The 14,794-nt window shown below is 42.5% G+C and overlaps 1 protein-coding gene across 6 annotated transcripts in view; it reads left to right on the forward strand.

Annotated features, from left to right (window-relative positions):
• Positions 1-14,794, forward strand: part of WLS (Wnt ligand secretion mediator) — a 106,867-nt gene that overhangs the window by 79,506 nt on the left and 12,567 nt on the right. For all 6 annotated transcript variants that reach the window (XR_014252464.1, XM_082420458.1, XM_082420455.1 and 3 more), the window contains 3 exons: positions 1,669-1,812; positions 3,036-3,119; positions 9,647-9,800. Coding sequence is in view for 5 of the 6 variants with exons in the window: in XM_082420458.1 (XP_082276584.1) it covers positions 1,669-1,812; positions 3,036-3,119; positions 9,647-9,800 (382 nt within the window). In the remaining variant the exon portion in view is untranslated. The remainder of the gene's footprint in view (positions 1-1,668; positions 1,813-3,035; positions 3,120-9,646; positions 9,801-14,794) is intronic.

Raw genomic sequence — 14,794 nt, forward strand, 5'->3', positions numbered from 1 at the left:
GAGTAGCTGGTCTTACTGCTGCCTGTCTAAATGATCTATTATACACTTGTTTACTGCAGACCGAAGCATGACTAGCTTTTCCCTGGAGCCACGGAGGTTCATCTCTGGGCCCCTGTGGGAGAGCCTGTTTCTGAAGTCGTCTGTGTGCAAGGCTTCTCACAGTGACTTTGGTGTGCTGGCATCCCATGCTGCTGCTATTCATTTCCAAGACCAAGTGGAGATGAGGCTAAGGGGATTAGTTCCAGAGGAGTCGCCCAGGCTTCTGGTTGGTTGGCATAAAGTGTCTGAGTCATCTTTATGAAGCAGAAGCGACAGTCTTAGCTTATCCCTTTTAGGATGCTGGATTTAAATATTTTATCTTCCTCAACAATATGTTAAGTGCTTCAGGAGAAAAAGACTGTCCTCTGGAGAGGGGGCTTGAGTTGTATTCTTTCTTGATAGATAATATCTTGTCATGTGCTGGTGAATATGCTTTGTTTGGCCATGATCAATAATAGTATCATTGCTTTAAAGACGAGAGAGTTGAGCTCCCCCTTTCCGCGCCGCGCCCCCTCAAATGTGAGCTGCACGACACCAAGCATATTTATAATGTTAAGTCTGCCTCAACCCCTTCATTCTATAGATGTGATAGAGGTCTAAGGAGGCAAATAAATTGTCAAGTCTTGCAGCAAACAACTCTTTTCTCTTCATCCAAGGGTACCATTGATTTTAGGAAAGAAAGAGAAACCGCATTAAATATATTATTTAATGAAATATAAATGCTGAGTTCACACTTGTTAAAATTTTTTAAAATATGCAGCTTGGCATGGAGTTGTAGCAGAAAAAAGTTGGAGTCCGGTCACCTGCCTCCCAAGCCAGCTCACTCTACCCCAAACCTGGTTGGTTCTCAGATTAAGCTTTGAAGATCGGCCTCAGAGTATATTGCTCCCACCCTCAGCTCCCACTTTGGCCATGTGTTCTGCTCCTCGTTCCATTTGACAAGATTTTTCTCGTGGTGAGAGAAGATGGCGACAGAACTTCATCCCTGGTTTTACTCGAAGACCTGCAGTCTCAGGCCCAGTATCCCTTGTAGCAGCAGCTGCTACTATTGCACCCAACCCCACTCCATCCCCTCCAGATTCCAGGGTATCTCAATCTCCTTATAAAAATTCAGGGACTAGCCCAATGGTTCCCAACAATGGTTGTACTTGGTTTCCCAGCCCTTGGAAAATCTGATTCTGTAGATCTGCAGTGAGACCTAGGCACCTGTATTTTAACTCTTGTGGTGATTTTAATGCAACTTTCCACTTGATCAATATTTTATGACCAATATCCAATATTTTAGTGCTTTTCAAATTTACTGTGCATATGGCTCTCCTTGGGACATTATTAAAAGGCAGATTCTGATTCAGTAGGTCTAGGGTGGACCCAAGAGTCTGCATTTCTAAAAGCAAGGCTCCATTCCTCTTCTTACTCAGCTTAGAAAGCAATTTGGAACATTCCTCACTGGTACTTTTGTGTCAGAAAACCTCTCTGTTGTTGGTATGAGAATGCCAGGTTTTAAGATTTTTATCCTCCCGAGAACTGCCTAAACATTTGGAGACAAAGAGTATCGCCCACAGAGATGGGGAGAGAAGTACTTGAGTCCTTGGCGATGAGCTGGCCGTTTCCTTGACTGGACGCCGTCAGATGGCCTTCATCATTGTGGCTGGCATCTGCCTCTGCCTCTACTTCCTGTTTCTGTGCTTCATGGTCTTTCAGGTGTTTCGGAACATCAGCGGGAAGCAGTCCAGCCTGTCAGCCATGAGCAAAGTCCGGCGGCTGCACTATGAGGTGAGCACATCTCTGGGCTCGTTCAGGAGCTGGTGCTCACTGTCTCCTGCTTGATGTGAACACACCCCCCCTCCCCCACTACACCTGGAGATGTAGGGGAGATGGAAGCCTTTATTCCAAATACACAGTGAGAGATTCTCATGTAATGTAGAACCTCTGGGCAAAATAAGAGGCTAAATCCTACTCTGAGAGGCATCTAGCTGTCTGGCTTATCTAGATCTTGGAGTTTTCTGTGGTATAAATGTCTTTCTATCCCCAATAAGGAGTAAACTTGTTCAGCAGGTTCTTCAGCTTTGGAATGGAATGTGGGTGTGTACTAGATAGGAGACCTGACTATGGTAGAATTGGGATTTGGCTTGGAGTGAGGCTTTATTTAAAGTTCTCTTGCTGAGAATCAGCCTTGAGAGTGGGGTTCAGCCCAGGTGATCTGATTTCCAGACTTCAATTAACCAACTTTCCCCTAAAATATCCAGCAGGTGCTCACTCTGTTTATAGATCATGTCCCTATTCAAGGGAAACACACTGACAGCCTCACATCTCTAATGCAGGCAACACATTCTTAATTTTTCAAGGATCCCTTAGGCTCATGCCTAAGTGGCTGTCCTGGGAGACATGGGCCTAATTCCTTTGTGCAAAGAGAAACAGAAACTGCAGAACCACAGGGTTTTTATATGCAGCGGAAATAAGAGCCCCTGAATAAGAGACGTCTCTCCCTGAAACACAGGTTCCCTCAATTCCTCTCGGGAAGCAGGGGCACTTTCAGAAGCTTTGCCTGTGTCTAGAGCTGGAGTGACACATGAGAAAATTCAACCAAATCCACTTCATGTTGATTAATATGCACATTTCTCTTTGTTCACTGGAGCAGAGTTTTATTACAACTGCAGAAAACTTGGATTTGGTAACTTTGAACCCTTGCAGAGAAGCATAACTAGCTTAGCAGGGAAATTAGCAGCCTCATGACGTGCTGTGAATATAATTTCCCAGGCTCTGGTATCACTGTTTCATGACAGATAAGAACGTTGGAAATAATTTGGCCCAGTAAATTTTCCAGTCATATTCACCTCTGCAGAAGAAATGTTACTTTGTGAAATTATTTCACTGTTACTCTTAGGGATTTGGTTTTACAGATTTCTTTAAAATTAGCTTTTGATACACTTACATATTGAGAAAAGGATTGGTGGTAGCTGGTAGAATGTTAAACTGCTCTTTCTCTTTCCTAATAGGGGCTGATTTTCAGGTTCAAGTTCCTCATGCTTATCACCTTGGCTTGTGCTGCCATGACTGTCATCTTCTTCATCGTTAGTCAGGTAAGTTGACCCTGAGAGGTCAGGATGAGAATGTCCTGAAAAGGTGCCTCTGCTTTGCACAGAAAATTCTATAGAGCTACTGTGAAAGGAGCGGAGAAGCTGTTATGCTGGGCAGCTGATCAAGCCATTGCTTTTAGGCTGCTCTAATCTGGGACTTGTTATCACCTGGCCAGAGGTAGACTGAATTTTTCTTTCAGTACAGCCCCGTAGGAGAGAAAAGTTGCTAAATAAATTAAAAGCCTGCAGCTAGACTGAAGGGCACTTGTTTCATTTACTTAAGAGAATAACTTTTCAAGCCCCTTAGCAGATTACCAACAAGCAAGTATTAATTTGATTTGATCCTTATCTAGCATTAACATAGATCCTTTTACAGTCCATCAGCCATTCTTTGTAACAATTATATTGCCACTTAAACATGAAATGTAATTCAAAATTCCCCTTGATAGAGCTTTATCTTTCTGCTGGTTATTTCCAAAGCTCAACATTTTGCTCTACTTGAAAATCTCAATAATGGTAATGATAACGATTTTTAAATATTGGTAACTTGCTTTGGAAAGTGGAAAGTACTGTTTAAATCATACATATTACGTACCTATCATGCTTTTGAGCGTCACGAAAATCTGATGGGTAAGTAGGATAGGAATTGCTATGCCAGTTTGCTAGAATATGAAGTCTAATGGCCTTAGAGACATTTCTCATTTATGCTGTTTTCCAACTGGGTGGGACTGTGGATGGATTACTGAACACTTCTAAGGTTTAATTTTCTTATCCGTAAAATGGATATAATAATAGCACCACCTGAAGAAGGCGGCTGTAAGGATCATATGAAGTAATGCTTGCAAAGTGATTTGCAGAGGGCCTGGCAAGCTGTGAGCGTGAGTAGCTGCGCTCTTATGAATAGCAGCAGGGTGAGTGTTGTACCAAAGGACATACAGTGAGTTAGAAACCAGAATCCAGTCTTTTGATTTTCTTTGCCAGCTGCTCTGTCATCCCTATATTTGATTAAAAGTGAGAATGTTAGTAGTGCAGATAGAGCCTTAGGACAAGACTTGCCCCATTCTGCTAGCAAACTTCCTTTTAGGAGAGGGGCTCCTAAGCTTTTTTGTGTCCTGGACCCCTTAGGTAACCTTAGGTGAAGGCCGTGGCCTTCCAAACATCCAAAGGCCTCTTCTTTGAATGTTTTAAAATGAACAAAATACTTCGGATTTCAAAGGGAATCATATAGATACAGAGATAGACAGGTGATGTATATTTGCAGTTATACATATTACAGAGATTTCAGATATATAAGTATAATTGATATGAAAATATGATTTCTATCGGTGACAAAATTACAGGTATTGCTAATATTATGGGGATTTGTTTTTTACATTCATAATTGAAAGAAATGATAACTTTCAGTTAGAGACTGGTGAAAATAAAGACATAATTTTTTCCCCACTCTAGTTCATGGACCCCTTGAATTCTATCCAAGGATACCCAAGGGTACCTCTAATCCCTAGAGCCCTGTTGGCTACGCCCACTGGGCAGTGTTAGTGCTGCTGCTGAAGGCTGATGTGAATAGAAGAAAATAAAACAAATATACGTACACATCTTCAGAGGTTCTGTTCACCACCTCTGCTTTGACCTATAACAGTGCTGTGTTTGTATCAGACTGTTTATAAAACCTTGGAAACTTCACCCTCCACTCCAAATGCAGTAAAAATATTTCAGATTCTGAATGAGTTTTTTATTCAACCAGCTGAGGCTCAAACAAGGGTGTGTGAGGCCAGACTTATCCCTTGGCTGAGTCCCTCATGTGCCCAAAATGCCTTCCGGTCCTCCGGTCCCTCAGTAATGCACTGTGACGCTTAATACAGCCAGTTCTGCAAGGCTGCGAGAGCAGGACCCACTCCTTGGAGAAACAGAACCTCGAAGAAGATGGGCTGAGGAATAAAATGTAATGCCAAGATACGTTCTCAGGGAAGCAGAAAGAAAGGACCCCTTTGCTCCTAACAACGTGCTTCTGCTACTTTAGAAAGCTGAAGTCATTCCCCCATGGCCCCATCCCATCCCACTTACTCTCTTGTTTCTGCAGAGCGTCTCTCCCATCTGAAGGCAAGAGGGATTTTTGGCTGATCTTGAAGCTGGCTACATGTTGCCCAGATTTAATCTTGTACATGTTTCATTAGTACACCTTTCTGAAGCAGAGGAGGCCAACCTTCCAAGTCGCAGGCTTTTCTTCGGAGAAAAAGATTAATATTCTACTGCCCAGTATTTTCTAACACGGCTGCAGCCTGTGGCTGGCTTTTTATATCTGCTGCGACAGTTGGCCTGGAGTGGGTTTCAACTCTAAGGGGGTAGCGATGAGGTCTTTTGGATTCCATTAGCTCCTTAGAGTCCTCCTGCTGGGTTATTTTTTTTTTTTAAGGTTTATTTATAGATATCTAAGACGTTTTCAGGCATAACTCTCAGTGTCCCAGGTACTGTGTTAATACAGTCATCACAGGATTTATTTTTTAATGTCATTTTGGAATGTCTCAGCAATGAGCTCACCTGAAAGAAAACCTATTGGGTAACTTTCTGAAATAGATCCCAGCCTTAGGTACAAGGAATGTATTAAAACTCCCATTATACTCTCAGGCTTGCTGGGAGAGCTTGCATTTAAGACCCATGAAATATAATGCGAGGGGATCTCGCCAGGATATTGAAGCTCTGAGGCCAGGAATGAAAGGCCGACGGAAGCTGTGGAATGCAGTGACCTTGAGGCTTTGTAGTTGGGTACTGAGGTGCAGTCTTTTAATGCCTGCCATTTAAATGGCCTCAGTCATAGCAACCAAGTGATGGCACGTCACAGTCTGGTATTTTAGCCCCTTCCCTCTGGAAAAGAAAGAGGCATTCCATTTAGGGGTGGCAGGCAGTAGGCAACAGAAGTGCAATGCAGGAAAGACGGTCACTGACCTTCACTAAGGGGATTCCAGGTGCCTGACATTCAGGTCGAGCCACATGCAGCAAACTCCCAGAGAGCCTTCCCCAGTTCTTTTTATTGTATGTGATCACTTCATTCTGTTACTTACAGAGGAAATGTTTCCAGTAAGAGAGCCTGTGTCTGGGATTTGGAAATCTCGTTGTAAAGTGGAATGTTGGTTGTCAAGACTACTGGGTGTAAAGGGATTTGACCTTCACTTGGCTACAGGGGTATAATTGGGTGGTTTCACACAAAAGTAAATTGTTCAAATGTGAAATCAGGAAAAACGGGGACTTTTAGAAATAAGACTTCAGGCAGAGGGGAGATTCTTTTCTTTTTTTTTTTTTTTTTTCGGTTGGGGCTACCTGATTTTTCTCTCTGGAAGTTTAAAGGGGGTGACTGTCACCTCTTTGCCTTGCCATTAATAAGATTTTGGATTTACAAGGCCTGCTCTGTTGAGGCTGCTCATTGTGGTACATATTGGTGGGAATGTACTCGGAGCTCAGGATGTCTCAGGCATGAATAATTGAGAGAGAAGAGGGGAAAGCACAATGGGGTCTCCAAACAGTAGAGTGACATTATGTATACAGTCCGTTTATGCAAATTCAACTCCTTGCCCTCAGCAGGAAGTAATGCATTTAGACATTACAAATCAAATAGTGTGGGTAATTCTGCAACTCCATTTTAAACAAGTGCAGGTGTCCCAAAGCAAGCGTGAGATGGGGGCATGAATCTACTGTGTCCTCAGCCAGTCCTGGTTCCAGTGCGTCCCTCATAGTATAAGCATGTCACTTCAGTGTTTCTACTGTAAAACTGTATTTTGCATATATATCTAGCTTGTTATATACCGAACATTACTACATCTGGGATACATAGTTCATATAATTACAGATTTGAATATAAAAACCTGTGTATGTATATGTGTGTATATATATATATATATATATATATATATATATATATATATATATATACACACATACTGTATAAATATGTGCATTGTGCTCAATTAAGTGAATTTCAAAGGAAATTTGACCTGACATAATAGTTGCCTCTTAGTCTCTCTAACTAAGAGACTCATCCTATTTAAGATAATATTCCTACTCTTGTGTTGTATAATGGTTAGGAACACCCACCTTTTTGGTGGGTCAGAGGCACAACTTTCTGGCTGAGCAATCTTGGGCAAGATACTCTGTGTCACAGTTTACCCGTCAGTTGAGTGGAGATATTACCTGCCTACCTCATAGGATTGTTATTAAGACTAAATGATATCTTCCACGTACAGTTCTTAGTATAGTGCCTGGCACATCATTAGCACTGAATAAACGTTAACTATCATTATCCTTGTTATTATTTCTAAAAGCCTTAGCTTTGTTAATATCTACGTTAACGATTTGTTTTAAGTGATAATAAAGGAATATAGTAGAGAGCACTATTTAAATGATTTGACCTATTGACTATTCATTAGGTCATTGACTACTCCTTTTACTTTTAAGTGTAATTATTATGGTTTACTACGGACTGCAATATTTTCTTTTTACTTCTTAGTCAGATATTTCCTAAAAGTGACTCTTTCTATACCCCTTTCTACCTCCCTGTATTTGTGCTGGCATTCTTGCACACGTCCCTGTGCTTTTGCCCATATTGATTCAACAAGTATCTGTCTGTAGAGCGCCATTGTGTACCAGGCATGCAGGGGGGTGTTTCCTTAGATGGGTCAGTTATGCCAGTCCCAGCAAGAATCAATTTCAGCAAAGTTGTCAATACTGAGTATTCCCAGCTTATATTATGGGAAGTAGGCTCTCCTGCAGGCCCTTCCCCTAGCTGAGGGGCCCACTGCCTTAACAGAGTAGAAGAAAATAAGAACTGCCTTACTCCACATTACCTTTAGCTCTCCCAGCCTCATTTCCCCTCCTTGATCACATAAAGAAGAGTTCCCTTTGTTATGATAGCAGGTACATGGATTTCCAAAACCTGTCTTAAGGCTACTTCTCCCCTTCCATTATATACATTAAAAATCATCTTAAGTATGCTCTAAGTATTGTAATTTTTATAAAGATAGGATATTCTGTACTTAAAAGTAAGAAGAGTGACATTTGGAGACGTTTCTAAGAAGCAGTCCTAAATAGCTTGAATGCTGGTACATTTTTCTAAAATCATTGATGGTTATGAAATCCTTCTTTGCCAAAAAAACTTTCCTGAGCATGTCATATAAAGTGAATTATTTTCCAAAGTAAATAAGAGTTAGTGGTGGTGGTTTGTTTATGAATCACAAAAATGAAAAATTATGTATTAACAAGGCCAAACTAAAACTGGCAAGTCTATAATCCATTAACCTGGTTAACTGACACTCCAGGTCTTTCAGAAGGAAATACCTGTCCTTATAGCTTTATTCTGCCTGGGGCCCCTGTGGGTCATGGGTCATACAGAGGGTACGAAATGAATATAGACCCACTGCCTCATAAACAGGAGGTGAAATCAACCTGCTTGTTTAAGTCATTAACATTTAGAGGTAGCTTGCCATCTTACACTTTAGCTCCTAGAAGGAGGGGCTCCTAGATATGGTTTACATAACCCAGCCTCATCACAAGAACGTCTGTCCAATACTTTCTTTTACTCCCATTTAAGATTTCCTGTAGCAAGCAGAAGTGGTCAAAATCATTTCATTGATCTCAGAGCTGGCACAAATTATTAGTTCCTCTGTTCAGCAGTTTTCTTGACAGTTCTTAGTGCAAGCCATATGTCATCAGCCCTTAAAACAATTACCAAGTCATTAACATAGACAAAACCAGCCTCAAAACATTCTTGCCAAATTGTAAAGCATATGAAAGCTTCATAGTTACCTTCGTGAGTGACTTACATAGGGTGACATTATAAAATAAGATTTTTTGAGTGTTTGCTGTGTGCCAGGAAATTTCTAGAAATATTTTTACTTAATTCTCCTTAGTAACCCTGCAAGTTTTTGTTTTGCACTTCAGAAAACTGAAGTTTAGAGTCTTAATCTTACTTCTCTTACATTAAACAGAGAGTGAGTGGTAGAGCCTGGACTTGAATCCAGGTCTCTGACTTACAGCCTGTGTCCTTCGGCTTCTCCATACTGCCCCACTCGGGAAAACTACTCACTCCGAGGACCCATTTGTTTGTTTAACCAACCCTGTGGTATATCAGGTGCTGAAGATACGGCAGAAAACAACCCAGAACTGGTCTCTGCCTGCAGGGAGTTTACATCCAGCTGGGAAGACAGGCAGCAGAGGAGGAACTATAATTGTAGTTAAGCGTTAAGACTCAAATGCCGTTTCATTAAATTAGGGATAATGATGTGCTGCTGTTTTAGGAAGAGACACTACCCAGGTGATGCTGATGTGCAGCCAAGAGGAGAACCACTGACTTTGTGCCTGACACATAGTAAGCCCTCAATTAACCTTAATTCAGACTAGTATGATTCAGATTAAAAGGTGGAATCTTACATGGCCCTTCACTTTCCCATATAGGGAAGAGACTTGGTGTTTGTGTTAGGTGGTTCCTATGTTGGAGTTGTTTCTTCTTGGTTCCAACTGAATGTCACTCCTTTATCCTGTAGGTGACTGAAGGCCATTGGAAGTGGGGCGGCGTCACGGTCCAAGTGAACAGTGCCTTTTTTACAGGCATCTATGGCATGTGGAACCTGTATGTCTTTGCTTTGATGTTCTTGTATGCACCATCCCATAAGAACTATGGAGAAGACCAGTCCAATGGTGAGTTCCAGCCTCTTTGGCATAGCTTTAATCAGGATAAGTAGGCTTCTGTCTCTACAAGACTTAGATAGCAAAGACTCTGGGTTCCCCAGTCGAACGTTCCCTCCAAGTGTGAATGAACACCTCCAGGGACTCTGGGGCCGTAAGACAAAACGCCAGCATAGGGCAGGTATTTCTATAAGTCCTCATTTAAAAAAAATCTTTAAAATACATTGGGAATATTGTATTCTAGTCTACAATATCTCCCAGTCTTAGGACAAACATTAAATTTACTTTCCTCAATTCTTTGAACAAAATTGACTGTTGGAAAGTGTGCTACATTTATTCTTCTAGTTTGAGAACCACAAGCTGAGATATCGGGTGGATGGGGACTGGGCCCTGAGTTGAAGTGGCGCTAGCTTCGTTTTTCCCCTGCTCATTCTCCTGCAAGCCTGTTGACACATCCAAACCGGTAGCTATTCTCCTGTCCGCATAGCCTTCCTCCCCTGAAGTGCTAGTGTGTGCTGTCTTTGGTGCTGCTGCAAGGAGCCTTGGAGAACTTAGTCAGTCCAGTCATTTTATAGATGAGGAAACTGAGACCCAGAGAAGGGAGAGGCTTGCCTGGGGTTTCTCTACCAGCCATGGCAGAGGGAAATGAACACTACTGCCTGGGCCGGTGCTGTTAACATGGCAGAGGTGACCTGGTAAACAGCACATCTGAGAGCTCCTTTTTCTTTGCATACTTAGGCCTACATTGTTTGGCTCCACCCTTATTCTTTCTTCCCTTTTTCATGCCTTCTTTACCCTGGCCATGTGCCTCCTATTCTCCAAACAAAAGATGCTTTTTGTCAAATCAGAGCCAGTGCCCTTCGCTCTGCCCTGAAGCAGAGATCAGGGCTTTAAGGTCTGCATGTCTGCGTGGCACCAACGGTTGGCCTTGCTCATAAGAGGTGCTCAGCAAGTGTCTGCTGAGTCGATGGATTCATATCCCCCCTCCATCTGGGCCTGATAAAACCCTACTCGTGTTTTGGGTCCATTCAAAATGTTTTCTCCTCCTTCAAACCCATTCCTGATCACCCCACTTGGAGTCCGGCAAATTACATTCGATAGAATATTGTTGCCATGGGATGTTGGTAGGCTTTAGTAGTCAAATGAGTTTGAGAATCATTGGGTTTTTAATCAGCATTAATATGATTTTACTGCAAGATATCTTAATGCCTTTAGCACAGTAATTTGTACTATGTCTTCTAAAATGGGTGGGGGTAACAACACTTCCAAATTATTATTTTTTAAAATTATTTATTTATTTATTTGGCTGCACTGGGTCTTAATTGCGGCACACGGATCTGCAGTTGTGGTATACGGGATCTTTAGTTGTGGCATGCGGGCTCCTAGTTGTGGCATGCAGGCTCCTAGTTGTGGCATGCAGGATCTAGTTCCCTGACCAGGGATCAAACCCGGTCCCCCTGCATTGGGAGCACAGAGTCTTAACCACTGGACCACCAGGGTAGTCCCACTTCCAAATTATTAAATCATTTGGCCCTGGAACCCTTTTTCCAGGCATGGTGTCATTTGGAACTAGTGTTCTGAAGAGCAGGCCTGGGGGAACATGACTACACTTTTCACGTGACACTCACTGTGTAGGTGTAGTAGATGAGTTTGCCTGTGCCTTCTCTCTCTTGCTGGAACACTTAACTCCTTAAGGGCCAGGATCGGTTCTTAAGGGTGCTTTGAAAATGTTGAGTGCATTAATGCTTTAGAAATAAGAGTTCTAGATTAGCTTTCTTATTTCACAGATGGGCCAGTGATCTTGAGATAGGTCACCTTGAGATGACATGAGGGATGGAGCAGGGATAGGAGGGCATCTGTGCTGAGGGTCAAGGGTCGTGGAATGGTCTCAGCCACCATCTGTCCCCAGTATTACACCTGCCTCTTCTGTACAAAAGCATCCTAGACACCAGACCTCTCTTCCTTTCTACTCCATGACTTCCTGTCACACTATCAAGTCCATCTCTGGCCATGGGTCCTGGGCAAGAACAAAAGACCTTTGGCTCACCTTCCCACCTGCCCAGCTCTTGGTTTGATTGACTTCCCTTCTTCAAAGCTTGTGAGCCAGGTAGCCTTCAACTTCCTTTCCACTGCCAGCACTCTGTGTTTTACTGTATGCATGGTAATGGGAGCATGTGGTCTCTTAGTGGCCCTCCATAATGCCAAAGGAAGGGATTCTGGACTTGTGAACAAGAATCTTGATTTCATTTCATGGCCATCCTCTTGGACTTTGACAGAAACCATATGGACTTGTCCTTGACTTGGGAGTGTTAAGCAGGAACCTAGTAGGTGGAGTTCCTGCCTTCCAGGGAAATACCACCTAAAGAAATGGCTGGACCTCCTGGGATGTTGGAATAATAATCCTAGCGGGTAACAGTTATTGAGTACTGACTGCGTGCTACAGCACTTTATGGACGTACACTATTCTGGTTGTTTTTGCTGTGTGACTGGTGGCGAACTGCTTCCCTCTCTGTGCACCACTTCTCCCACCTGTACGTGTTCTCTTAAAATCTTTTGGGACCGTAAAATTCTATGGTTCTCTTCATTCCCGTTAGCAAGGAAGGGGCAGAAGAGCACCCCCTTTCATAAAGTGGCAGCCCAGGGGGTGATTCCGTGACACGTAAGGGATTTCTAAACACTGGTGAGAATTCGCCCACGCCCAGCACTTTCAGGCACATGGGAGGCCAGAGCTGTGGCCAGGCCTGCCGAGGCAGGATGACTGCCTGCCACCCTGTGGGGTCAGATGCTTGAGCTGCGAGCCAAGTGTTAGGCAGCTCCCACGAGGACGTCTTACACAGCACAGCAGCGACCCTCCTAGGCTTCGAACCTTGCCGTTGACAATAGAACTTGATTTGTTCCCCAGCAGATTTGTTGCTGTTTTTGAAGTCTACACAACACACAGATCTGTAATTTCACAGAAAGCTCAAAAGCTATTCTCAACAGGAGGTCATATCCACTGAATCCCTTGCAAAGGGGTGTTTGGAAATGTCCATGGCTGTACTGGATTGTCATTTATGACTGGCACGTGCCACTGGCATTTAGTGGCCAGATTCTAGGGATGCTAAATGTCCTACAAGGAGCAAAACAGTCCCTTGTAGTAAAGAGTTATCCCGTTCAAAATGCCAATAGGGCCCTTGTTGAAAAACATTCAAGCAATCTAGCAGGCAGACTCTTTTGGGACCCTGTTCTGATCATAAACACAATTTTTAGTCACACGATTTAGCAGTCCTGCAGTGGTGACATGACCCACTGTGACTTTGCAGAAGCCCATAAGCCCCTAGCAGCTTGTTGTGCCCTTAGCTTACCTGACTGGTGCTGTGCCCTGTGCATTTGGAAAGGGCTCTTCCAAGTTGGGTTCTCCGATCATTTTCCTTCTCTGCTCTCTTCCCTTTTCATCTCTTCATCCGCCGCCAGATCACACAATGTATCGTAGGAATTATGGAGCGTTTGTCAAGATTTTGAAGCTCCTTGGAAAAAGCTAATTTGGAATATTACATGGAAACCTAGAAGATGAACTCTCAGAGGGATACACTGTATTTTTTAAAAAATATCTTTATTGGAGTATAACTGCTTCACAATACTGCACTAGCCTCTGTTGCACAACAAAGTGAATCAGCCACGTGCATACATACATCCCCATATCCCCTCCCTCTTGAGCCTCCCTCCCACCCTCCCTATCCCACCGCTCTAGGTCATAACAAAGCACCGAGCTGCTCTCCCTGTGCTATGCTGCTGCTTCCCACTAGCTAACTATTTTACATTTGGTAGTGTATATATGTCCATGCTACTCTCACTTCGCCAAGGCTTCCCCCTCCCCTCCGTGTCCTCAAGTCCATTCTCTATGTCTACGTCTTTGTTACTGCCCTGCCACTAAGTTCATCAGTACCATTTTTATGTTGTTGTTTTTTTTAGATTCCATATAGATGCATTAGCATATGGTATTTGTTTTTCTCTTTCTGACTTACTTCACTCTGTATGACAGACTCTAGGTCCATCCACCTCACTACAAATAACTCAGTTTCGTTCCTTTTTATGGCTGAGTAATATTCCACTGTATATATGTGCCACATCTTCTTTATCCATTCATCTGTCGATGGACATTTAGGTTGCTTCCATGTCCTGGGTATTGTAAATAGTGCTGCAATGAACACTGTGGTACATGTCTCTTTTTGAATTATGGTTTTCTCAGGGTATATGCCCAGTAGTGGGATTGCTGGGTCATATGGTAGTTCCATTTTTAGTTTTTTAAGGAACCTCCATACTGTTCTCCGTAGTGACTGTATCAATTTACATTCCCACCAACAGTGCAGGAGGGTTCCCTTTACTACACCCTTTCCAGCATTTACTGTTTCTAGATTTTTTGATGATGGCCATTATGACTGGTGTGAGGTGATAACTCATTGTAGTTTGGATTTGCATTTCTCTAATAATTAGTGATGTTGAGCATCTTTTCATTTGCCTCTTGGCCATCTGTATGTCTTCTTTGGTGAAATGTCTATTTAGGTCTTCCATGCATTTTTAAATTGGATTGTTTGTTTTTTTGATATTGAGCTCCATGAACTGTCTGTATAGTTTGGAGATTGATCCTTTGTCCGTTGTTTCATTTGCAAATATTTTCTCCCATTCTGAGGGTTGGCTTTTCATTTTGTTTATGGTTTCCTTTGCTGTGCAAAAGCTTTTAAGTTTCATTAGGTCCCATTTGTTTATTTTTGTTTTTATTTTCATTACTCTAGGAGGTGGGTGAAAAAAGATCTTGCTGTGGTTTATGTCAAGGAGTGTTTTTCCTGTGTTTTCCTCTAAGAGTTTTATAGTGTCTGGTCTTACATTTAGGTCTTTAATCCATTTGGAGTTTATTTTTGTGTATGGTGTTAGGTAGTGTTCTAATTTCATTCTTTTACATGTAGCTGTCCAGTTTTCCCAGCACCACTTATTGAAGAGGCTGCCTTTTCTCCATTGTATGTTCTTGC

Source organism: Balaenoptera physalus (assembly GCF_965194825.1).
Source record: "Balaenoptera physalus genome assembly, chromosome: 1".
NCBI lineage: Eukaryota > Metazoa > Chordata > Mammalia > Artiodactyla > Balaenopteridae > Balaenoptera > Balaenoptera physalus.